We start from the raw sequence: 27,658 nt of genomic DNA on the forward strand, positions 1-27,658 counted from the left end.
CTTTTTCCTTGCTTTCATCACTTCAAAAAGATTAAAAAAATGTGAGATACAACAAAAAAACTTAAAGAGAAAGAAAAATATATATTTATTTTGATATCTTGATTGTACATGAAAATAGGAATTACAAATCTCATAAACATTTATATTCAGTAGAAGTGTTTAAGGCCATTGAAGCATTGTAGATGTCCTTGTGTGAGAATTATCTTCTAAAAAATTATTGCAGATGGGGGGGGGCAGGGGACAAACAAACAAACAAACAACAGTACAAAACAACAAACTCTGATTACTGGGACAATTTGAGTTCGTGCTTTTCTAAAGGACATATTGGAACTTTAGACATTGGTTCAACTCTACACTGAAACATGAGTTTACGTAATTAGAAAGCGAATTTGTTTACAGACAACGTAGTATAAACATTTTCTTATAAAAAAAAAATCTAAAGACATGACTAAATAAAATATATTAACAAAGCAGTTGGAGCACAGTTTCTCGACACCACACTTTAAAACCAGAGCATTCAAATCATGAGTGTTAATAAGGTGTGAAAGAAAAGTAGAGCCTGATAACTGACAAATGAACAAATGCGCTACTTCTCAAAATCCTTATAAATGTCAGCGAGATGTGCCTGAAGGCAGATGACATCGTGAGGTTTTAAAAACACATCATGTTTTGCTTTATAAAAAATATATTCCTCTCAACCCTTTTTTTATTGTATACATAAGGGCTGTAATAAATCACCTCATTAGAAGCCAGTAACTAATGTTATAAAATGGTTAATGTTTTCTTTTCCCTTGTTCTTCTCCTTTAAAAAACAAAAACAGAACAGTTTTAGACAGGACAAACTGCAGGCACTTTAAAGAAATCTGTCATCTTGGGTTAAATCAATACTCTGTGAAAAGCAAACAGAAAAATGTTAAACGAAAAAAATGGATTTTAGGAGTGGCTTTGTGCTAAAAAAGAAGAATCCAATTAAAATAATGATTGCTACATTTGTTTGAAATGATTTTTTTTATTTTTATTTAAAATTGCATCATTGCAAGGACTGAGCGGCTTTACGGGATTGTTATACTGTAAGCTACGCTGATTAATGAGTACTGTTCAACACACACACACACACACACACACACACACACACACACGCTTAACTATCAACCTCAAACCCCTAGAGGCCTATGCAATTAAAGCACTTTATTCGAAAGAAAGACCTGAAGCGAGAAAATCAAGTATGAATGCTCGACACCTGTGCAGGTGTGATTCACACTTTCTTTTCACCTACGCACAGATGATTTGGCTTAGTTGTTTTAACACACACTGTATGTGGAAAACAAAATGTTAATCCTGCAAGATATTTCTTGCCACAATAGTGACCCAGGTGAAAAACCAGTGCCCACTTGACCCCTTTCAGATCGTGAGATTTCAGGGGTCATATTTGTGCTAAAGAGAAGTTCAGTGGATTAGCACTTCACTGAAGGCAGAGAAAAAAAATACAAATAAAAGTGCTACAGGTCCATCCATGATTTCTCAGTCACCATTTGGTTAAATTTCTTGCAAAAGCCAGCACTGATCTACGGTTACTGTGTGTGATGTTTTTATAAAAAAAAAAATTCTACACCCTTGAATGCTTTCGAGATTCTAGATGAGGGCAGTTGGAAAATATGCAGAAAACTGGCTTGGTATAAATGGAAAAGGTTTTGCAGGAAGTTTATCTGATTGCTCTGACTAGCCACAGGTGTCTAAAGTGCATCTGATTTGGACCTGATAAAGAATCATGAGGGCTACACTGCAGCACATAGCACGTATAAAACAGTAATATACTAAAAAGAAAAAAATAGAATAAAAATAAAACACCTTTTCTTGGTTAGAAACAAATGGAATCAGTTGTGCAGAACTTTCTTTGGTCCATGGCATTGCAACAAATGAATGCATTAATTTTAAATTGATTCATCTGAAAACAAGTAAAAAGGGTGATGACAGTGAGAAGAAGAGGAAAAAATAAAAAAAAAATAAGTCTGCTTTGAGATAATGGCAGGCTGAGTAATGAACGGGTTTTGCAGGAGGCATTAGTGGGCAAGTGGGACAGAAGAGATGGCCAGAGATGACAGTGTGTTTTTTAATGGAGCTGTTTTTGTGTCGAGGCGTCCCTGATGAGATACTAGAAGCAGAAGTGGCGAGCTGCACATTTAGACTCCTTTCTCACCCTGCTCCACTGGTACGCTGTACACTCTAAAGAGAGACAGAGGGAGAAAAAAATACTGTCAGACACTAGAGCAACAAATCCTCCACACCTAACTGTCTGTCTTGAAGATGAAACTTGGGCATCTGGCTTGGTATTTTGGTGGGTTTATTTGTGTTAAAATGCACCAGCCACTGGGAGCTGAGGTGATTAAAGCTCAAATAAAGCGAAAGAGTGTTACAACTGGTTTTTCAATGACGCCAAATTAATCTGGGTCCGCGCACAGCTTTTTCTTTCACTTCAGTTAAGCAGTAAACATGGTACAAGGAATAAAAAAAATCACCAGCATGCTGTTAAGGGAAAATACTTAACAATGTAATGGCCTGATGTGAAGCAGTGCTACTTTGGACACTTTAGAGTAGAATATGTTCCGACATCAGACTGACAATTAGCCCTTGACAACTTAGGAACAATTGTGATGTTAAATTTATCATAAAACTACACATTGCAATTTGTTTATTTTTTTAATCATAAATATACATCTAGGTTGTTGTGAAAGACATTTTACCTGTACTTAACATATATAATTGTAATTACATTATTTGTAATGGACTGGCAGTGGGTTGGCTCAAAATAAATAAATAAATAAATAAATAAATAAATAAATAAATAAATAAATAAATAAAATCTGCACAAGCACATTAATGGGCCTCCCATATAATAATACACACTGCTCCTTTAAATACGGTTTTACTGGTAATTTGACAAATTCCAAACCAATGTTCCTATAAACCTTTTGACCATGTAGTGTGAATTAGCTTGCCCCAGTATTATGTGGCTCAAGTTACACACATAGAGCATTATTATTGCTGGCGGCTCCATTTTTGAAACATATTTAATCATTGCTCCGAAAACACGGACTGAATACTGCTTTTTGTGAAGCCGGTGACATATTCAGGCTGTTCAAACAAACCCCAGTACACATAGATTTCCCTCACCCTGTGTAAATATGTGCTTATTTCACCCCTCTGACGAATTCCACCTCAGCAGGTGTAGGTCATGTGTGCAATTGTCCTTACGTTTTCTTCCTAATGTGTCTAGAGTACATGTAAAGCATTGTATGGATATGTACTTATTGCATTTGCTATTTGTCTTTTCTGGTGTCTGTATTAGCTCAGCGTGCTTAAAAACACCGCCATGTTCTGGCAGGCTCAGTGTTGATCCAAAGACTCTCAGGTTGCTGTGAGATTAAGCCACTTTTCAGTCTCCTTATCTCTCAGCAATGAAAGAGATAGAAAGAGAGAGAGAGAGAGAGAGAGAGAGAGAGAGAGAGAGAGAGAGAGAGAGAAAGAAAGAGAAGAGAAACAAGCTCAGCAAACAGCATGTACTACAGATAATATATAATCCTGCAAAAGATTTTAGCATTGATAAAAAAAAAAGCTAAATAATCTTTTTTTTTAAAGACAAAAAATAAATCAAGCTAAAGAAGGATAGCTTTATAATTAAAATGTGTTTATAGAAAGCTAGAAAATATGCTGAGGTCACAGCAGCTGACAGTGTAAAACCGATTACTGTGCAATACGGGAGCTTGAGGCAAAGGCATTGACTTAGACAACCGCATAACTCGAATATAAGACGTATCTAAAAAGTTCAACGAAAACCTAATAAAAAAATCTATAAGCAAGAATGACTTTGAATTATGTTTATCCAAATTGGATAAATCAGTGTTGAGGCAAAAGCTGACTTCATGTGTAGTCAGTGTAAATATAGTCAGTCAAATTTAACACATTCACACTTGATTTGTATGAACTATAAATAAACAAAGCCAGCCAGTTTGTGCTTACTTATTCAAATGTCTACACATCTCGCATCAAATTTGTGCTTCCTGCATATTCAAATAAATAAGGCTAATGTTACCAACAATAAGCCCTATAATAAGATTTAGATGGCTGTATACTGTATAGAAAGAGTGCTAGGCCTAGCAGGATTTTGTAAGTAACATGGCTGACTACACTGATCAGGCATAACATTATGCCACCTGCCTAATAATCATTGTAAAGTGTTATCCTTGTTGTGCTGCTAAAACAGTCCTGACCCATCAAGCATTAACAGCATTAACTTCTTCAGCGATTTGAGCTTCAGGAGCTCGTCTGCTTGATCGGACCACACAGACCAGTTGTGTCACCGCAGTTGTGTTAACCTGTAGTTATACGTTAAGGTGGAAAGGTGTCAGCTGATGGATTGCGTTAGAATTGCGTTAAGAGGAACATTGCTCATATTGAATTTCTGACTAAAAGATCACTTTAAGGTGGCACTCATGGAATAAACAGCATGCTCTATCTCTAGCTGGCCGTCTTTCCTCCACCCTTCATTTCAGACGTTCCTGAAGCACTGTTATTCTTTCAGGCCCAGGCTAACTGGTTCAGGCAGTCCCAATACTCACTCTATCTGTCACATATGATTTACACTGCTGATTTTCAGTTCAGTGTGTCCCGTTGTTTTCTTTTTGTATGTTTTGCTGTGTTGCACAGGGAGGCACGTTCCTCCAACCCTGCAGGTCTCGTCTTGTTCCTGCTCGTCCTCTCCTGCCCTGTTCTCACAAAACCCGGCCAACGATGTGTCACCTAATATGTGTTCTAGTGCACTCTGACGCTCAAGGGGCACAGCTCAATGAGACAGTGTTTCAGGCAAGAACAATGAAAGGGGTTTAATGCTCAAATGCGCTTTACAAACAGGTGTTTGTTTAACCATGAAATATTGCCAATTGCTTATTATTTATTGTTTATAAAGTATAGGAGAAAGAAACTTGCTAATTAGTGTGCACAAGAGAAGGGTGACAATTGTGTAAAGGATTTTGCTGAGCTTTCATTAGATGTTCAGCTGACAGGCAATAAATCATGCACATTTAATGTTAATAGGCTTTGAACTGAGCACTAAACCTTTGCAAAATTAAATACATGCATGAGAAAAGAGCAATCTGTTAGATCATCTATTTTAGCAGAGCTGGCAGTATAGCTCGTGTTCCAATCAGCCAATCATCTACCTTTCAGCAGTCATGGGTTTTGTCCCACAGTACCCTTAAGTGTTCTGAGGTTTCTCAACCTATGATAGGCAGATATGTATGTATAAACAAACAGTGTTTCTCACCCTTGTTCCCGTCTCTGCAAATGACGTTTGAAGAGAACTACAGCTGTGGGTAGGAAAGAAAAGAAAGGGAGTTCTTTATTGCATATTTACCAATTGATCTGTTAGATACAGACTAATATATGTTCCTATTTGTTGGCAAAAAGAAGTTGACATTATAACCAAATATACACTATATGTAGAAAAGATTGTGGAGACCTGACCATTCAATGTGCATGTGCAGTTTGAACATCTTATTTCCATTTTCCATAATAATTAACCCCCATTCTTCTGAGAAGATGATCTACTAGATTTTGGAGTGAAATTTTTCATGGTGTTGGCTTTGTGCACAGGGGCATTGGTCATGCTGAAACAGGTTTGGGTCTCCTTGTTTTAAATGAGGGGAAAATTCTACTGCACCCAAAGACGTCCTATATAATTATGTGCTTCCATCTTTGTGGAGAGGAAGAACCATATGTGGCTGGAAAAGTCATGTTTCCCAATACTATTGTCCATATAGTGTAATATTGTTTAAAAGTGTGTGAAACAAACACAGACCATATTCATTAAACATTCACGGCATTTGTTCATTCATTTATCATTAGGAATCCCCTGGTCTGAGTCGAGGTAGTTTAAATTATGTTCCTCCAACTTTGGGTACACTTTGGGAATAAGAATCAGCTGAATTATTTAGAAATTATTGCAGGCAGACAGAAACTAAATTAATAACTGCATAAGAGTAATTAAAAAAACAGATGTCTAGTTCAGATTAATTTTGAACTCGAGTGATGTTGCTGAGGTTGCTGAACTGTCAAAAGCAAGACATTTTTTTGTGTGTGTTTCTGTATGCATAATAGTAGCGCTACAAAAATATGCCATGCCCTCTTCAAACAAAGATCCATATTCAGATAATAGAAGTACTAAACATGTAAGATAGATAGTGGCATTGTGTTACACCCCTAATCTGTGTAATACATCTATATTATGAATATAGAGTTTTATAGAATCATTAACATTTAATATTTACTGTAAACCTCATTAACGTGCTCTGCTAGTTGCTTATTGTACTTTTAGTGTTGATACTGCTACATGATACCTACATGCAACTGCAGTATAAATGTTATAACAACTTAAAACAGTTGTATCCAAAGGCATCAGTGGCTTCAATCAATAGTTTCCTCTATGCCAGAGATATATTTCTCTTTATTTTATTCTTATATTTATATGATGTTAATAAAACCCTATTGTAAGGTCATGACACTATAATGCCTGCATAATTATTGATATTCTCTCTAGCTGTAAAATAGAGTGGGTGTTATTTCGATGTCATATCAGCAGCATATTTATTGAACTGCATAATCAGTTATCATGATTTTTTTAATGTAAATCAGACTAGAACTGTAATACCATAATGTCAAACACCAAACTACGTTATCTGACGGGTAATATTTAGACTTGAGATCAAAACTCACAAAAGCAGCCTTCTGAATTTTATTTTTTTTATTAATTTTTTTTTTTTTAACCTTTATTTTTACAGGCAAGTCAGTAAGAACAGGTTCTTATTTACAATGGCGGCCTGACAAGTGGAATAACCACTTAGGGAAACTTAACAATTACATAAATAAATTTTAAAACAAAATTATGTAGAGCAGTAACTGCATATATCCGTGAACAAATATGATATAATATTTTTAAAGGATGAAATTGGAATTAATTTATCCAGTTTGAGATAATTTTGCAAAGCATTCCAGTCGCGAGCGGCAGCAGATTGAAAAGATGCAAGACCAAACGCAGAGTTGGTTTTAGGAATGCTTAATTGAAAATGAAGTGAGGACCGGGTGTTATATGTGACAGGCTTTAGCTGCAGCAAGTGACGTAAGTAAGGAGGTGAGCGGCCGAGAAGGGTCTTATAAATGAAGGTGAACCAGTGAATTTTACGGCGATTGTGAAGGGAGGGCCAGTTAACAGATGAATATAAAGCACTGTGGTGTGTATTGAAAGGAGCATTTGTGGCAAACCTGATAGCATAATGGTAAAGAGCATAGGGTGGACTTACAAGTAACCCTATATATAGTGTCTCCATAATCTAACATGGGTAGAATGGTCATTTGAATAAGAATAAGTTTGGCAGAAGTGGTGAAGGAAGAGCGGTTTCTGTCTACTGGATGTAAGTGAATGTGAGTTACTATAAAAGGATTTTTTATTTTTTTATGAAATTGGTAGAAAGGTTCTTAAGAGTTCACATCTTAGCATTTATAGTATACTGGGAATATTGACCATAAGCCAACCACAAACACACATCAGAGGGAACCTAAATAACAACACATACTAATAATTGTTAATGATTATCCAACTTGGCTCTCTGTGCCTCTTACCTATTATAGAGAGAATGGTCAGAGCGCCCACGATCACTGCTGCTATGATAATGATTGTCATGTTTCCATCTACAACACAAACAAACACATATGAAAAGAAAAAGCGTTTGATATCAACAGAGTCAACAGATTGATCATCACTCAATTTATATTGAAATGTATTGTGACATTTTAAATGCAGCATTAAATGAATCTGAGTATCAGTGAAGAGAGTCAATCATATTTTACCATCAGGATTTTCAAATTGATTCATCACTTTTTCTGCACCAATTGGTGGACGGGTTGCTTCAAAACAAAAAGGAAAAAGATGTCATTAAAAAAAAACACATATACATACATGTTTACATAAAAATAAACTTGACTGCCAGCATGTTACATGTCTGTAGTTGTTATATTACTGTAAGTAATAAATGACCTTTCATTGTAATCCATATATTGTTTTTTCAAACCATATAGGATTGTATATTCTATTACAGAAGGGTTATTTATATTTCATTATTTAGTTAATTCGTCTTCCATTATTAATTTTTTTCACTAAAATTAAAACTTTTCTCTAATATAATAATGCGTAGAGCATTTTGTGAATTTCTGTATATTAAAAAAAGTAGTAAAACTTATAAGAATCTTACTGCTGTCAAACTAATTGTATACACTGCTGGTAAAGGTTTCTACATTTCTACAGCAAACTGTATGTCTCCATACTTTAGGAACTTATATTACTCCATGGACTGAGGCCTTTATGGTCTTTTTGAGCTTAGCTGAATAATTAATGCTGATTTATAGGGCGCATCAGCCATATTTGTTATAGAGATTAGATCCACACAACCTACATTAATAAGTCAGAATAGAGAACTACAGCCAGTGCTGTAGTATAAATGATTTTTAATCTACTGTACTAGGCAATATATTGTGCATGCATATTGTAAAGGCACATCCAAAAATGTACACAAAAACATGGTCGGTGTGAACCCGGTATGCCTTATGAATGCTTTGAGCCACTTCATAATTCTTGGAATTTTTCTTTCCATGTATTTTCTCAGGATGGAAATTCCCATTTCCTGCTTCAGCTCATGCTAATTCTGCGAATTTAACCAGAGGTGTGCAGTTCTTGCTTTAACAGCTCAGTGATTTGATCAGAAGGCAATCTTAGTTTGATGAAGAGTGACAGTGCGTGTTAGGCAGAGAGACGGCAGTGTTCAGGGAGCCGGGTTCATCTGGGGAGCGGCTAACTGATTACTTTCAGGAATTAACATGATGGCTGACCTTACAGTAATGACCTGCCTTCATGCTTCATCTGCTGCTGGCACTAAAGAATGCTTACTTTCTAAGATGACTTCTTCTTCAATTTCATCATCTGTGGGTGGGAAAAAATAAAAGAAGATCGAATAAGAAAAAAACAAAAACAAAGTCGAAAAGGTTGGAAAATCTCAGCCTGGTGGCATAAGCTTGAAATAATAAATTTTCTCACTAGATGTACTTTAAAAATTTTTTAACAAGTTAAGCTAATGCTAAGTCTACCATGTTGTAAAACACAAGGATTTTAGAAATGTACTTACCAGAGAACTCCCCATATCCTGAACCATTGATATCTGACATAGCAGCTGAGGACATGACAAAATGAAAAAGAATAAATTACACCTTTGTGTACACATCTTAATTCTACCCTCATTTATGAATACATAGAATATGGTGGTGAAAGCAGCCCTATGTGCACCTGCCATCCCAGCTCTATCTCTAATGATGCTTGTGGGAAAAACCTTCTGATTGTGCTTGTGTAGAAAAACCTTCTAATTATTTTTGATAGCTTTCACACATTTTCACTAGGTGGTTGTCATGTCTATCTAACATTAGCATACAAATTTCACACCTTAAGTAAAACATTAACGAGTTACTTCTTAATCTGTAATAACATTATAGCAAGTTTTCAATTTGAAACCAAAGCCATCAAAAAAATCCAGAAATTCTGGCTCCTAAAAGCAACTGCTAATTAAAGTAACTCATAATCGGTGTATAATTCTCATACTACCATGCTTATCTATGCTATGCTATTAGCCATGTATTGATATTATAGGAAGGAAAGAAGACACATTGAGGAATTGAGGCCCTGTACGATAAACAGACTCTGAGAAGAGTCTAAGATATTTTCTTGATTTTATTGACAATGCTAGCTACCACCACGAATGATTATACAATACTAGCTAATGTAATATTTGTGATCTCGTACATTACATTTAAGTATTTAAAGAAATGATTTCTGGTTAACTACATTCAAAAATACCAGGTGAATGTTACATTTAATAGCCTCAAATCTCAAGGATCAAACCTGTTGGTAGGTTTAGATGGTATTAGATAAATAAAAAAGGTTTAAAGGGTTTGCAGGAGCATATTTTGAGTGTATGGAGGGCTTAGATCACCACAGGTCCGGTGTAGGTCTTTGAGCAATTGGCCTCATGGGGAGTTATGTTAAATCTTAGTGCATTAAAGCAAACGAATAAACATTACAAAGGAATAATGTAATGTTATTTCAGGGTTAGCACATTACAATATTGTTGAAAAGACAGACAGACCCTACCTTTGACTGTAAGAAGCAAAGTCAAAAGAAGTAGCCGCAACATCATTTTAATCTGCAAAGAAAAAATAAACGTTACAGCATTCAGATTAAATCTTGGCAAAGCTGGAATATGTCAATTTCAATTTTGAACAAAATGATTTCTGATTCATAAGCAAATAGTAGCCCTGGGTTGGTAAACATGCTCAGTATGAGGTCAGTTAAATTTCCATCCAGCGAGGTCTTTTGGAAGCATATTCCATGGGAAACTTTGGAGACATGACGCTCTCTGGCATAGTGCATGCTGGCTCTATGTGACACTCTTTGATTCTTGCAACGCTCAGCATAAATTTCGAATGTTCATGTTGTCTGTTTTTGGCCAATCAGACATGTACAGTAGATGCACATAGAGGTGAGGCAAAGCTATCCACGCCAATTCCAGTACAAGAGGAACATGTGGTGTGCAAGAGCATGAGCTCTGAGTATTTGAAGCACTTTTTTATTTCTATTAGTCGTCTAACGTGACAAACCACATCTTTGAAAAAATAAAAATCAGCTATCATTCTCAGCTCAGCTGCGCATAAACACTAGCTAATCTTATTTACATAAGAGATAAGGGTTAGTGATACTCTGACAGTTCATTATTGTATTTATTTATTTATTTTTTACAAAAAAAATAAAAATAAAATGTCAGGCATGACATGAAATAAGTTAATTATTATTCACTGTTAAACAGGAATCTGCTACACAAAATCCCAACAAAACACAACAGGGCTTTTTTGATTTTGTCAATTCACGTGGAAACTGAATGATCCAGTTTGTGATTCATTAACGAGAGCTCGATGACTCAAAACAGCTTTGTTGTCAAGACAAACAGCCCATTTTTAAAAAGGTGGTAGTGACGCTTATGACAGTTTCAAATGACTGATTTACACCCCTGCACATGCACACACACACAAACAACAACCTTACCCAGACAGTGTTTAACGTTCTACTTCCTTGTTCTTACTATTTCACTATGCAGATGTATCTAAGGCTAACAGCTGCCTGAACAGAATTTCCTGTTCCTGGGCACTATTACATTTGCTTTGGCTTATTCTCTCTCTCTCTCTCTCTCTCTCTCTCTCGCTTTACTAAAACAGATGTCAGGTAATTTAGAGCCATAATTTAAGAGAAGTACACAGCAGCATCAGGTGGCTGCTTATTTTAGAATGGCGCTTCCTTCCTTCTGATGAATAGAATACTACAAGCACAGTTCCCAAATGCAAACTACTTCCTATGCTCTGGTGGTTGTTCCTGATGCCCATTGTTTTTAATTTTACTTCCTTGTGATAACAGAGAATTTTTGTGTAAACTGGCTTTGTTAAATAGCAAAACACAACCTAATGGTATGAATGGAAATGATGCCATAGGCATACTGCACCTGTCCGGTGCACACTGATAGGGCAAGTGTTACTGTAGCAACTGGATGTACTACTCTATGAGAAATCTTAGTGTTTTATGAACATTAATGGAAAATGGCAGGGGTGCGTGTAGGGCATGCTAATAATAAAACATAATGCCATAATGCGGGGTCACCCAAAAGAGGAGGATTTCCCTTTTAGGGGTTTTCCCATGCCACTGTCTGCTCTGTTTTGCTCATTAGGGACATAAATCTAAATCCATATACAGATTTCTGCAATGCTGCTTTTAGACAGTGTCCATTGTCATAATATCCATTGTAATAACTGAATAAAGTTATAGGAATTTGTGCATACTGCACATGACTGTTTGAACAGTAGGGTTTTACTCTCAATACAATTAACTGGTTGTAGTATAACTAGATAATGCTGACATATTAAAGTAATTACGTTCATTCATTCCTTATCAGTAACTGTTTTATCTGAAGCCTATTCCAAAGAACATTGCATATAAGTCTGACCTACAATGTAAATTGAATTTTAGTCCATAGTTTTCTAACAAAAAAATGAACAAACACAAACAGATGCTATAGGGAATTATCCCATCGTGCTGAGCGCTGTGCTCAGCATGCATAATAGCCTGAAATGCTATGGTGTGCTTACTTTGTTTACTTTGCCACGTGTATTGCAATGTCCTGTCTCCACCCATGCTGTGTCATCGGCTGTCTCCTTTTTGCTTATACAGTTATACTTTTGCTCAGTTTGTGCCATTTGATTTGCCATCAAATTAAAGCCTGGTCTTCTGACCATTTAATAGTTTTTGTTTCAAACATTTACCATAGCCTAGTCTGATCTGTTTTTGTTGATTGCCTTATTTTATCCATTCCATTGGTTTGAAACTGCCTAGTGTTTTGGATTTGTCTGTCTGCCGCTTTAATTGTGACTGTGTCTGTCTTTACTTTCGACTTCTGACAGATTACTTTGCTTTTAATTTAGATACAACATTAGGGTGAGAAGTGTACAACTCTGAAATGGCCATGTTGATCAGTAGGCCTTCCCAGCTTAGCTTCAACCAAAGGTTTAGAAGCCAGCTTCTGCTTCAGAGCTCCCTCCCAGTGCTAATGGTGCAGTCCACTCATGCTATGCCTCCCACATCTGCCACAACCAGATCTTAAATGCTCCAACACCTGACCTACACACAGCCACCTTCTTAACATATATGCCCCAAGTCAGCTCCCCTGCTCATCAATACAATTTCAACATGATGCTTAATGCCTGGCTTGGGCCCTGGGGTTTTGTTGAGACATTTTTATCCAAAGTAGACAAGCCACTAGGGGACTATTTAAACGTTTGGGTGGTGGGGTTCCCTTGAGGGGTTCTGCAGAGAATATACCCATAAAGAAGCACTCAATACATGTTACAACCTACAATGTTATACTGCATGCTATTATGGTATGTTTGTTTACATTTGTTTTGCTTTGGTTATGCCTTGTCTATCATCGTGGCAGTTTAATCTTTAAATTGTTTGTACATTTTAACCCTTGTGTTTCATAGTCTGGCATGAAGTAATCCATTTGTGACATACTCCTGATGATACCAAACCTGTTCTCTGTGTCTGTTTACCTGGTCTACATTTTGTTTAGTTTCCTGCTGTAAAAACTTTGCCTAATCCTAGTCCCCGTTTTGTTGAATGCCTGACGCTTGCATGCCTCTTGACCTTTAAATTGTTTTGGATATTTCCGCCTGCTCATTATAAAAGAAACAACAAAAACATTTTACTGTGACTTCATCTGTCTTTGCTCTCCATCTTTGACAGATATCCACCATATACAACACAACCTTGACCAAAACGAAGCACTTACTGAAAATAACTGGATGAATGGCATAAAACAGTAAGAACTTTAAACAATTGCCTTGCTACAGTATTTGTTTATTCATTACTAGCTAGCTAGCTAATCAAACCAAAATATCTTTATTACCTCTAAATTCACATCATATTCATACTGAGGCCATTTCTAATCTACTAACTTTTTCCTCCACCCCAGCAAAATAAATATAGATGATATAAAAGGTGTTAGTGTAAACAGGTGTAACTATGTTCATAAAATTCAAGTCATCACAACAATAATGAAGGAATTTCTGGTTATTTCAAATTAAGTATCTGGTTATTAATAATTTCATATGTTAATTTTTAACTATAAATAAAAAAACAAAAACAAACAAAATGTACAATCATGTATTTGCAGTGTTTTCCGAATAAATGAAATAAATATAGTGAAAATATTATCAAATGTAAAAAGAATATTCTGGTTTGCTTGTTACATTAAATCAGACAGTCTCATTCTGTAATTGCTGACCTTCTTTATTGTGTGTAATGAAAAAAAAAAAAGGTGTGAGAAAGCAGAAGTTTATTTCTGGGCTAATTGAGAATTTCTATGCTTACTTCAGGTCATCACAGCCAGTGAGAGTCGCTCATTTACTGCACTAATCAGACAATGCAGAGCTCCCTTTAGCAAAAAAACACAACTTCTAATCACAGACTGCTGGGGCAAATTTTCCACTTGCAATAACCTCAGCAGGCCAAATAAAATCCCCATGCATCCAATTTAGTGTGCTGGGCTGCTCTGGGTCAAATAATAAGCGCAACCAATTTGGGAATATTTATCAGCCCAGTCCAAGCCTACGATTACAGCTTCTCCTTAAGCCAAAGCAACTAAATAAATTGTCTAATATCTTCTTGTAGATGTGAATTCTAATTGAATTAGCCTTATTCTTTCGGTTACCACACTTGTTTGGCTTCAGTCCTAATACCCCTTTATTATTAACAAGTGCAGTTTTGTACAACGGAGGTGGGTGTCCCTTAAAGCTTCATGTTCAGTTACTAAAAACTAGAAAACGTCAGGGAAGAACTGCTTAATGTAGATTGGATTTCTGTCCACTGCTATTCATAAAGTAATACATTAGGATGGAAAATAATGGTCTGAAATTAAATGAAGGATACACACTAGATGGAAAACAAAAAGCAGAAACGAATACTGTATATCTATTTGAGCACTGCTTCAAATATCTATATCTGTACCCATATTTTGCCCTGGCTGTTACTATGGACTGAGTGATTAATAAAGCTTCAGGTTTCTGTTTGTGCCATAAACTTCTTATCTATAGTTAAATCTAGGATGTAAATAAAAGTCTTTCAATCATGGAACTTTTTTTTTTATATACGGTCCCATTTGATCCCAATCTCAATGCACACCTCTAGTTTCAAACAGATGCACTATGGACCTTTCTGCAAACTTTCTGTGTTTAATTCCAAAACCCTCTTTTTTTAATCTGTTTAGAGCTTCAACATCTGTTTATTCAATGGCTGGGAAATTTACTGGGCAAAATTACAATGCCTTATTCTTTCCATGTGTTTCCTTCTGAACTAAGCTGCTACACTGCTGCTTGTACATGCAAACACACACACACACACACACACACACACACACACACACACACACACACGCATATTTACATATACAAGGAAGTTTTAGAGCCATGATGTACCTATGAAATGATACCAATCTGTGGTAGAACATTTAACATGCAGACACATGGGCTTACTAAAACAAACCTTGGTCATGCAACAATGCCATTCAAAAGATCCAGTGATACAAAAGGCCTATTAAAATGAAGCAAAACAAAAAAGATACAGAAAAAAATAGGGAACACAGAGAGGCAGAGTGGATAAGCTATGGATATGTTTTTATATTCAAGTTGTACTGATGCAGAGAAGGAGGAAATGAGACTTGCCTGTTCATGGAGCATGTATGAGTCAGTTGCGAGTGTCCACAGCCCATGCAGAGATAGGCCCGTTTCCAAAAATGATAGCATACATACGTTACATGTTGCTTTCACACTGAGCTCTTGCACTGAACCCTTTCAGAATGTGTGATAGACAGTGAGATTGTTTATTGCTATGTGCTTGTGAAGTACAGGTTTAAAGTCTTTGCTATTAATGGAAATGGTCACCATTCAGTGAACCAGCAAAACAAATAAAACCTTTAGCCATGTGTCAACGATTTTAGAATCATTCTCAACAACGGTTGGTGACAGTATTGAATGGAAAAACTAAAAAACAACAAAAAAAAAGTTCTACTACCTGTTAGTAACCTTGTGATATTAATACGAAACTATTATGGCTGAGCTTTATAGAATGGGCTCTCAACTTAGGCATCAAGCTATTACTTATATTGAAACACACTTGACTAAATGATATTTTTTAAATCAAGCGTTTCAGTTCTGTATTTATCCCATGTCTATTCTTACGTGTGGCATACAGAAAAGATGTGCTTTGAGGTCCATTAGTCGGTCCCACAAAACTTATGCTTCTGTCAACATTTCCTCCTAAATTCTTCTTTAGTTACATTTTGAAGAATCAGCATTTGAGAAAGTCATTGAACTTGTTCTTGTTTTTTTTTTTAAAACCCGCTATAATATTTCAATTGGGCTAATGTCATGTCCCTGATATGTGACAAAATCAGACTTAAATAACTCAGAGTGCCTAGAACCAGGTCATGAAGTGAAATAATTTGCCAAGACTTCTAATGTTAGTGTCATTATACTGTCTGCACCAGAATGTAATCAGTCGCAAATATGTTTCTTCTTTGACTTGTTGGTTCGACAAAAGAAGAAAAACTTTGTCTATTATTGCCAATGAGAAAAGTCCAAAGAAGCCTGGACCACACTACCCATCAGCCCGCATTATTTCACACGACCATGTCACGCCATCTAAATATCATTCAAACCAACACATTTGCACCCCACAAAACCTGTTCTGTGTTACTGCTATTAAGCACCTCTACTTAAGTTCTGGTTTAGGTGCCTTTTATTTTCAAACCTTTGTTGAGTTTGTATGTGGTGTGTGTACTAAACCACAGTATTAAAGTTATAATGTTTTTCATGATCCAACATTAAATCCTTTGGGGTCTACAGACAGAGTAAAGATATAGTCATGGATTTTTTGTATTTGCCCATTCTCCCATTACGGTTTTGGAGATTTGAATTAAAGCATAATGGTAAGTTAATAATCATATCTGGTAACATTTAATTAACTAGTCTTTGAAAGTTTCCCAGAACTTGTTACAATTGTCAAACATGTATACTTGAAGCTCCCAAACAAAACTTCATAGACTAAAAATTTGTAGAGATATAGAACAACCAATTGCTCTCTCTGTGCAAGGAGTTTATATATTTTTTCTACTTTAGCATAATGACTCATTTTTTGAAATATGGGTCTTGTTGCTTTTAATGTCAAAAGTAAATGTTACTAGGTTATGTTCAAGTCATTGCTTGTTGAGATCAGCAGAATTCATGTGCTAAAACTAAACTGACACTGGAAAAAAAAAAAGTGCTTAATTCTGACAGAAGCATGTATGAAAAATGGCTCTAGATTATTTGCAATCTCCATGAACCAGAAAGCACAAAGTCTTTTGCCCTGAAAGCTTTCATATTGTGAAAAACCTACAAAGCCTGTTACAAAGTGCTGACACTGTTTTCAGCCCATCAACTTATTTCTTGTAATAGGTGTATAATTTGCTGGTTATCAAGCATCACAGATGTAGGCTAGTCTATGATGCTAACAACAAGCAAGGCAGAAGGTAATAAGAAGTATGGCTGATCACCTGATCATCATCATCTTTTCTTTGCGTGTGTTCTATATGTACATAAGTACATGTCAGATCCCACTTCAAATTTTACAAAAGTCTTTGAAAACATTAGTATCTGTACTTCTTCTTGAGTGACCATACAATATACAACAAAGGCAGTATGTAAACCTTGTTGATTGCTGTATTGTATTACACAGATAAAGATGTTTGGGATTATCTTTGTGCATGCTTTCTAAAGTGGCTGTGAACTCAATCAGTCCTGTCAAGGTAGCAAGCAAAAAAACAGGAACCAATAACTAAAAGCTCACTGTCTAGAATGTTCAGTCTCCTGACTGACTTACAGCGACATGAATTACCACAGAATTTAACCACAGCCCATGTGACACATTTAAGAAAGGATATGAAAATTTTAGAGATAAGTGCCATTTTCATATCACGTTACCAAATTAAGAACATCCTGCTCGACAAAAGATTTTGCTGACACCAACTGACAAACACAAACGACACATCACATAGCACAGAAACTGTTCTAGAGAAGTGAGAGTAAAAACAAGGTGATAAACCTTTTGGGTTTTTTATAGACAGGAAATTCAGCATCCATAGAACAAGGAACAAGCTAAGGACTATAACTACATGACAGCTTTAAAACGATAGATGAGTTGGGTTTCTGAGGATGTGAAACTTTAGCATGTCAGATATATCGCACTAGAAACATCTGTGGTTACTCGGTAAGCAATATTATCATTAAGGATTGGGTTTGTTGGCTTACAGTTGTGTGCATTGTGGCATTGTTGTGAATGCAAATGCACATTCTGACATTAAATTGAATGTATTAAACAGATTTGCAAAGCATTGCTTCAGAAAAAAAAGTAGTAGAAAATACACTGATGACTAAAACATTTAAGCAGCAACTACAGTGTTGAGGTGTCAGCAAGGAATTTCCCTACCGTGTTTAATACCTCATCCAGTTACCCACTGCTGAAGTGAAATATCTCAAACGATACATTCTCATACAATGCATGAGTCTCAGATGACACAAAAAATACTCTATTTAAAATTTTTTCATCTCATTATAATAATTATTAATATAATGATTGTAGTCCAGCTAAAAACATTGTTAACCTGTTTTTTGCTCCAATGTGATCATTAAACATAATAATACAATTATAACAGTCATTATTAGATCTAGTTAATTAACCAACATGAAAAACTTGTTCTTCCACCACAATCAATCATAATCACAACATTTTCAACATAACTTCTTTGCTTCTGGTTATTTGCATCATATTCCAGTTAATTCAGCGTTTACGCCTCAATAAACGAAGAAAATCGGCCATCACATTAAAGTGGAAGAATGTCATTCATAATTATCAATGATTAACGGTCTACTTATTCTTTCCCATACTGCTCCTTTTTTTATTCTTTATCTATTGTTTTTTTATTATTATTCGCAACATTACATCTTACCACAGTGCTTTTTTTATTCATGTGCTTGTTCAGATGTAATCGTTGCTACAGTAACATATTGTATTGTATCATATTAGAAGCTCATGTCACAGGAACATGTACGGCTAATGCTACACATAATTAAAAACTAATAACCAGCAGATAAAAATGTAAAGAAAATCACTGATCCAAAGTTTTCTGCTTTATAGAAGTAATCTTGGAAGTCCATCAATTGTTAATGTCAGTGAGATTTCAACTATAGGAAAGTGTTTAGGACAGGAGTTTGCACTCTTCGCTTTCTCAGCAACTTTGAAAGTTGCCTGTCCTTATTAAATCTTAAACCACATATCAGTCATGTTGCTTTAACAGCACCAGAGTCCCCATATAACATATTTTTTTCATAATTTTAACTCCAAAAGAGAAGTACTTATTTATACTCTGTGCACTTTGTTCTCAGAAATGGTTCCCAGGTGTGATTCATAAAACACGTACTTTTTGTTCTTTTCTGAGATATTCAACTCAAGAGAAATGAAGTCAAAGCGAATCAAGGAATGACTGTTCATTGCAATACGATATTATTATGACGATTATTATTATATTATTATGATATTACCAAAATGCTTATTAGAGCTGCGAGGGACGCCGCATATTTTCACGTGAATCCTTATTGCAAATTCACCGCCAGGTGGCATAAATGGATGTGTTGCTTTTGGTTTATTTGTTTTTATTATGTCCTAAATAAAGTGTATGTTCTAAAAATATCAGTGTGGTTCATTTGTTTGTTCCGTGTAACTTCACTGCAAGAAGTACAGCACGTGAGCTTCTGCAACTAGGCAAGAGAACTTCGTTGGCACTGATGGCGACCACAGTGGACGCAGCAAAACATAAAGACTGTTTATATTGTTAATAAATATTTTTTTATGACAAAACAATAGTTTTAGAGGTTCGAACGATTTTTATGGACCGCCTAAATGAACATTATATAAATGTTACTTGCAAGAGCAGAGCAATATTTTATACTTTTAAATCCCTTAAACCTTAAATGTCATCGTAGGGCACACTTTAGCTAATGTAAAAGTCTGAATTACAGTAGGATAATTCAATAAACTTACTTGCATTCTATTTAGATAGCTGGATTATTATTGATTTGTCATTAGACATTAACAAATAATCATTTTTGGCCATTTTGCTTATTGGTAAAAGTTCGAGAAAGATGAGATATTCTGAAAAACCTATATATTATAGGAACTTGTTTTGAGGACATGTTTACGAAGAAATTATGCAACTTTTTATACATTTTTTACTATATAAATATTAATTTTGTGTTATAAATTGGATTGGAATTTATTTATTATTGAAATTGAATTATTTGCTAATTGGTTTATAAATAGAATAAAATTGCAGAACCATGCTGTTATGGGAAAATAATTTACTTACAGCTCTAACCAGCATAGATTATTTGGTTATTATTGCATGGCCCCAAGTGTGTTATTCCTAAAATAACTAAGCAAAGTTCTTTTTTTTTTTCAATTTTGGTTTTGTTCTTCTGTTTATTGTTTCTTAATTAACATTCCATTGAAAAAAACTAAACATAAAACCCTGCTCTGACACAACATAGTTGTTAGCTATGCAACTGTCTTGCACTTATGTCACTGTAAAACATACACTTCTGAACAGACACTTCCACATTCATTTGCACACAGTACTGAGAAATACAAATGCCTTGCTGGGATACTTTAGAAATTATGCTTTATTTTATTAAACTCTTCAGGCAAAGTATATCAGAGTCTGAGCTTAAAAGTAGACCTGTGACACTTTCTAAGCACACAATCACATATGGACTTCATGCTCAAATCAGTTGATTAATCAGAAAACAAGAGAATAAGAAAGAACAATATTAGAATAAGACTTACGTTAGCCCCAGACCACGCACAGAGAAGGAACAGGAAATACACACACATTTGAGTAGAAGCAAGTGGGGGATTCACACGCAAACGAAGAAGAGACACTCTTGCATAGATCTATTCATTTTGCAGATGTGCACATTTGTTTTGGAATTCACCTACTGCCTTGACCCTGATTTTTCGAAATGGCGCTGCTTTAACGTATTTTTTACGAAATAGAAGGTGGTCGATGAAAGGACTTTGAAACAAAGTGCATAGACGACACATGCACGCACACTGATAAGTGTTGGCAACCTTCTTTCTTGGCATAAGATCCTCCCACTAATAGTGAGCAGTAAACAAACAATTCAGTTTTGTTTAGTTTTCAAATCTCAATGAGTCCTATTTTCCTCAGCAGTGGAATCAAAACCTTTTTTTGTGGTTTGAGATTAAGCTCTAAAACTTTTGAGCAGGTGGTCTTGATTTGCTGTCAACATTAACCTCATTATATCCCAAAAATATAGAAAGAGTTTAATTTAGAGATTTGCTTTAGTGTAAATATTAAGAATGATTAGTTACACTATTTTATTTGAGATTTATCTAATTTCAGCGTTGCATGTAACTGTTTTTATAGAATTGGTATCTTGTCTACACACATGACTTGTATTAATCTAACACTATGTGTCAATGTTCATAAAGTGAATTAGATCAGATAGGCTACACTATTAATGCTTGCCCAACACATTTCAGAGTTTTGTTTGCGTATTCTGTTTTTATCATATATTCTCATAAAGAAGAAAGTCATTAGAAAATCTGTCATTTTTATTTGTATAGCACTTTTAACAATGGACATTGTTTTAAAGCAGCTTTACAGAGATACAAAGGTTATAAAGTTGTATAAAACTTAAAAGTTTAGTGTCTAAGTTTGCCCCATATAATTTGAAGTTTAATGTGAATAAGCGATGGCAAGGGAAAAACTCTAAGATGGCTTGAGGAAGAAACCTTGAGAGGAACCAGACTCAAAAGAAGACCAATCCTCATATGAATGGCACAGAATGTCCATTTTTTACACTTACTTAATTGAAGTATCCCGGTGAGAATCTCACATGTACAAACTTAACATCATGCAAACCTCCTTACATGAGTTTTGCGGTCAAAAAATTGGTTTTTGGGTAAAAACATTTGTACCAAAATATTATTAATGAAATAGTGCCATTAGCCTGTATTTACAGTTGGTTATACACATTTACACATACACTTTGCACAGTGTTATACAAGTATCCGTTTGTCTCACTTGTTGCTCTAATAGTGTCCCAGTGTTGGTGGAAAGAAAAAACTTCAGACATCAAACATGTCATACAGGCAGCGGCAGCTCATACACAGAGGTTGTGATGTGGCAGGATTGCATTACTAATGGCATATCCTCAAACAGAATTAAGCTGCGATGCTATCTCGATTGACTTATGCTATACAGTACTGTCTAGAGTTTTTTTTTAGAGAAAGCCTGTAGTAGGCAGTTGAACCTTGAAATCCAGCATACACTGAAACTTATTTCGAGTGGTTTTACCTCTGAAACAGCAGGTGTGTTTCCTGTCATATGTGAGGTGCACAGTTCTAAAAATATTTACAATAATTTTTTTTGCTCATCTCAAAACATTAAATAAATAACCTAACTTAAGCAATGTAAAAACAATACTTTTTTTTCTATTCTATTTTTTTTTTTTTTGTAGCACATGCATTTCTGATATGCAAAATTTCTGAATGTGAAATTTCCCCACTGTGGGATGAATAAAGGTATATCTGCACATTGTCATCTCCATAATCTGGTTTTCCCTCTGAATATTTGCAGCATATCGTACAGTAAGAATGGTTATTTCGTATAAAAACAGAAACCGGACAAACTTAATTACAATTAAAGAAAGAAACTACAGTAAATATACTGTAAATATATAGTACAGGGCAGCAGGAAACCTGCCCCAATGGGCCGCTACTGGCGATTCTACTGGTGCTGTTCTCATTTTTGAACCACTGAGTTTGCAATCACTCTTTCAATGAACATGGTAAGCAAATCAATATAAGGTTATATCGCCTGTTTAAATAAATACAAAATAATTTGCTTGGTAACATAAAAAAACACATTTTTGTATATTTCTTGAAAAAATTCTTTTTTTTTTGTCCCACCTTCCCATGTGGACAAGCTGCCACTGCTAAGAGGCTTGACCACATTTAAAGTTATGGGAAATATGTTTTAACTTTATTTACCACCATACTAATTCTTTCCCTGGATCTTTTCTGTGCAAGTTGATAAATTAGTCAAAAGAAAAATCTATTCAGGCAACACTGCACTTTGGATTTTATCAAGCTCCAATTGGAGGAGGAAATTTGCATGTTTTTGTTTGAGGTTAATTTAAGAATCTAGTTTTTATTTGACATGAAAAGTCACAGAAATATGTAAAAAAAAAAAAACAAGGGGGATTTTTTAATAATCATTATGAACATAGACAGACAGACTATATTGTGAAAGCCAGGAGCTAAATGATCCAAATGTTGCAGTAGGTCCCTGGAGAGTGTCCTGTTCCCTATGCCCTACTATACAATCTTGGTGTTTGGCTTAAGTCAGACTTTTTAAAGAAGCACATTCCTGCACTGTCTTTATTGCAAGATAAAAATATGTTTTCAAGCCATTATTAATTGACCATTTTGGGCTATATTTTGTGACTGAACACATTACTTAGCTGGTTTCCCCTCCTCTAATATTTCAAGAATGCTTTAGGGTTGTTTCCAGTTCACAGCATGTTTTATGGGTCAGGCTGCTTGCTTGACAGCCAAGTGCTGATGAACTCATAGGAACTTATTTTCCTTAAACACGTCTAGAAATAACTCGGGCTTCGCACACTCCCTATGGCTTCATCTGTTGCAACAGACCTCTGCTATCACAGGAGTGGCAGTTGCTTCTTATCTACCTGTCCTTGTTAAATCTTAACCCACATGTCTAGGATGTTGCTTTAACAGCCCCCGAGTACCTGTAGTACATCTTTTCATTATTTTTAACTCGAGCTCTACAGACAGAAGCATTTATTTATGCATGTTACACTTTGACAAGCATTGCCAAATGCAGTTAAAATACCACTTTTTATGCAATCCGGGGACAGTAGTCACTTCTTTTTACTGCAGATTTTATTATATTCTAGATATTTTCTGTACTAACACATACAACACATTTAAACTAGATCTTACCACACTTAAACTTTATAGTAAAATCAATTTCTTACTCTTAACCTATTGCTCAAGTCATACTACCTTTTTAAAAGTTCAGTGTCCTTTCACTTATATGTCAATTTTATTTTTAGAATATTAAAAGAAAAAAAATTCACTCACCGGTATATATTCACTCTCAGTAGTATGAAGCTGTGTGCTACAATCGTATGTGTTTCTTTCTGGACTTCTTTGTGAAACTGGCAGTGTGAAAACTTCCTGGCCGTCTTAATGCCTTGACTGTTCAGACAGGATCTAAGAACGGGGAGGTGTGGACGTCTCATTGGCTGACATGCCTCATGAAATTTAACACCTGCCCAAGTTTCACATGAATTATGCTGACTAGGATGTGTATTATAGACATATTTTACTGCTAATGGCATGCTGCCATTTTAAACTATGTTTGTGGTAGTTTGGTATATATTTTAAATGCAACATTGTGTAGGACTACACCGAATGCTGGCTTTCTTTGAGGATGAAACATGCTGGAATTAGGGAATAAGGACAGGGTATCTGAGGATTAAGGTTAGGGAATTTAATTCCGTTCTTTTTTAAATGTCAATAAAGAACTTGGACTGGAACTCAAAGCAGGTGCAAACTTGCAGAAAAACGTGCTTTTGTAGTGTTGAATTTAGTGTATTGTTGTCCTCATTACAATAAATACACATATATATATATATATATATATATATATATATATATATATATATATATATATATATAACACATTTAGTAGTCGCTGAGTTACGATAGTTCGATGGTTCCGATTATTTGAACAAACGACTATAGGGAAACAAAAACATTTTTTTGCAGTTTTGTGTGGCAGGCAAACATACCAGCATACATGCAGTCTGTTGCGGTCAATTGCGGAGTTCAATTGTCTTGGTTTGAGAACGTGTATTTTTTTGTATCTGTGTTTCTGGTGTTCCAAAGCCCAATTTTAGCTCTTGTTTCTAATTTTAACAGATTAGTCTTATCACTACAGGTGTGCTTCTTACCGCTCCACTTCTCCACGTGCCCCCTGCCAAATACAGTTGAAACCAGATATTTACATACACTTCATAAAAGAACACAAAACCTTTTTTTTCTTTACTGTCATACATTAAATCAGGGTAAAATTTTTCTGTTTAAAATCAATAAATATCAACATATTTTTTGCATTTGTTAAATGTCAGAATTGAGCGAGGGAGAATTTGTATGTATTTTTATTATCACTTTCATCAAAGTCAGAAGTATACATACACTTCCTTAGTATTTGGTGGATTTCCCCGAAACTGTTTCACATTGGCCAAATGTTTTGGGTATCCTTCCACAAGCTTTCTACAATAGTTTGCTGGAATTTTGGCCCACTCCTCATGACAGAACTGGTGTAACTGGGTCAGGTTTGTAGGCCTTCTTGCTCGCACTCGCCTTTTCAGTGCCGCCCACAAATTTTCTATGGGATTGAGATCAGGGCTTTGTTATGGCCACTCCAATACCTTGACTTTGTTGTCCTTAAGCCACTTTGTAACTAATTTGGGGGTATGCTTGGGGTCATTGTTCATTTGGAAGACCCATTTGCGCCCAAGCTTTGACTTCTTGGCTGATGTCTTCAGATGTTGCTTTAATATATCCACATCATTTTCTTTTCTCATGATGCCATCTATTTTGTAAAGTGCACAAGTCACTTCTGCAGCAAAGCAGCCCCACAACATTATACTACCACCCCCATACTTGACAGTTGAGATGGTGTTCTGAGACTTCAAAACTTCACCCTTTTTCCTCCAAATATACCGTTTATCATTATGGCCGAACAGTTCAATTTTTGTTTCGTCAGACCACAGGGACATGTCTCCAGAAATTAAGATTTTTTCCCTCATGTGCAGTTGCAAACTGTAGTCTGGCTTTTTTATGGTGGTTTTGAAATAGTGTTTTTTTCCTCGCAGAGTAACCTTTCAGCTCATGGCGGTACAGTATTCGTTTTACTGTGGATAATGACACTGTCTTACCAGTTTCAGCCGGCATCTTCACAAGATCTTTTGCTGTTGTCCTGGGGTTGATTTGCACATTTCGCAATAAAAAACTTTCCTCTCTTGGACTCAGAATCCGTCTCCTTCCTGAGCGGTATGATGGTCTGTCACAAGTGTATAATACACAAGTGTATAAAAAACACTTGTGTATTATTGTCTGAACGGATGAACGTGGGACCTTCAGGCATCTGGAAATTGCACCTAAGGATGAGCCATACTTGTGGAGGTCAACAATTCTTTTTCTGATGTCTTGGTGGATTTCTCTTGATTTTCCCATGATGTCAAAGAAAGAGGCTCTGTGTTTGAGTTGTGCCTTTATATGCATCCACAGGTGTGCCACCAATTAACTCAAATGGAATCAATTAACTTATCCGAGGCTTCTTAAGCTCAGAATAGAATCATCTGGGGTTAAACTTAGTTTAACTTAGATAAACTTAGTGTATGTATACTTCTAAATTTGATGAAAGTGATAATAAAAATACATAAAAATTCTCCCTCGCTTGATTCTGACATTTAACAAATGCAAAAAATATGTTAATATTTATTGATTTAAAACAGAAAAAGTTTACTCTGATTTAATGTATGACAAAAAAAAAAGTTTTTGTGTTTTTTTATAAAGTGTATGTAAATATCTGGTTTCAACTGTACTTGTATGCTGTAAAATGTATACAGTACAGTACTGCAAATTGCTTTTTTTTTTTTTTTTTTTACAGTAATTTGATAATAAACGAATTATAGTATACAACCCCATACTAATCACCATTATTTAAAACTTTTGGGTAGGCTAGGCCATGTCTCAACTTATGATATTTTCAAGATTTGATGGAGTCACAGGAACCCATCTCCATCGTAAGTCTCTATATATGCTATTTATAGGTTACCCTAAGTGGCAACTACTTTAATAGCAAATGGGGACTAAATGTGGTGTTCAAAAAGCACATGCAAACTTTCATCCATCTTCCTCCTCTTTCAGTTACTCCCATTAGGGGTTGTTACAGCAGATTATCCATCTCCATACTACATTGTCCTCTACATCTGCCTCTTTCAAACAACCTGCAAGTCTTCTCTCACAAATCCACTGCACATGTCCAAACCATCTCAATCAGCCTCTCTTGCTTTGTCTCCAAAATGTCCCACATGCGTGGTCCCTCCAATAAAATCATTTATAATCTCAGCATCTTCAGCTCTGCCACCTCCGGCTCCACCTCCTGTCTTTTACTCAATGCCGCTGTCTCTAAACCATACAACAAAGCACATCTCACCACAGTCCTATAAACTTTCCCTTTCACTCTTGCAGATACTCTTCTATCACAAATCACTCCTGCCACTCTTCTCCACCCATCCCACCCTGTCTGCACTATTTTCTTCACTTCTCTAACACACACTCCATTACTGTGCACTGTTGAACCCAGGTACCTAAACTCATCCACCTTCACCACCTCTTTTCCCTGCAACCGCACCACTCCACTGCCCTTTCTCTCATTCACACATGCACTCTCTTACTACTATTGACTTTCATTCCTCTTCTTTCCAGCACTTACCTTCACCTCTCCAGCTCGATCCCTCTGCCTGGACAATCTGTAAAAATACTTTTAGTGTGGATCCTTAGTTTCCAACTTCTCATACAGCTCCGCATATGCCTTTTTTTTGCTTTATCCACATCCCTCTTTCTGTTCACAATTCTGTTTCGCCAACCTCTTCCCCTTATACTTTCCTGCACTTCCTCATTCTACCACCACATCTATTTGTCTTTCTTTCTATTTTTTGGTAATGCTAATTACCTCCCTAGCTGTTTCGC

The 27,658-nt window shown here is 35.7% G+C and overlaps 1 protein-coding gene across 2 annotated transcripts; it reads right to left on the minus strand.

Moving 5' to 3' along the window:
• Window positions 1-61: 61 nt before the first annotated feature.
• On the minus strand, window positions 62-24,128 carry si:dkey-262k9.2. 2 transcript variants are annotated; one of them, XM_046862393.1, is made up of 8 exons: window positions 23,975-24,128; window positions 10,244-10,295; window positions 9,228-9,272; window positions 8,993-9,025; window positions 7,900-7,956; window positions 7,672-7,740; window positions 5,321-5,363; window positions 62-2,223 (listed from the first exon to the last, which is right to left on the minus strand). In XM_046862393.1, exons 2-8 carry the CDS (start codon window positions 10,287-10,289, stop codon window positions 2,181-2,183), a joined length of 336 nt encoding a protein of 111 aa, XP_046718349.1. In that variant the 5' UTR covers window positions 10,290-10,295; window positions 23,975-24,128; the 3' UTR covers window positions 62-2,180. The 2 variants fall into 2 exon arrangements, with proteins under 2 accessions (XP_046718349.1, XP_046718348.1); XM_046862392.1 differs by lacking the exon at window positions 23,975-24,128 and adding an exon at window positions 20,627-20,870.
• Window positions 24,129-27,658: the final 3,530 nt, after the last annotated feature.

The sequence above is a fragment of the Silurus meridionalis genome, chromosome 12 (assembly GCF_014805685.1).
Source record: "Silurus meridionalis isolate SWU-2019-XX chromosome 12, ASM1480568v1, whole genome shotgun sequence".
Classification (NCBI taxonomy): domain Eukaryota; kingdom Metazoa; phylum Chordata; class Actinopteri; order Siluriformes; family Siluridae; genus Silurus; species Silurus meridionalis.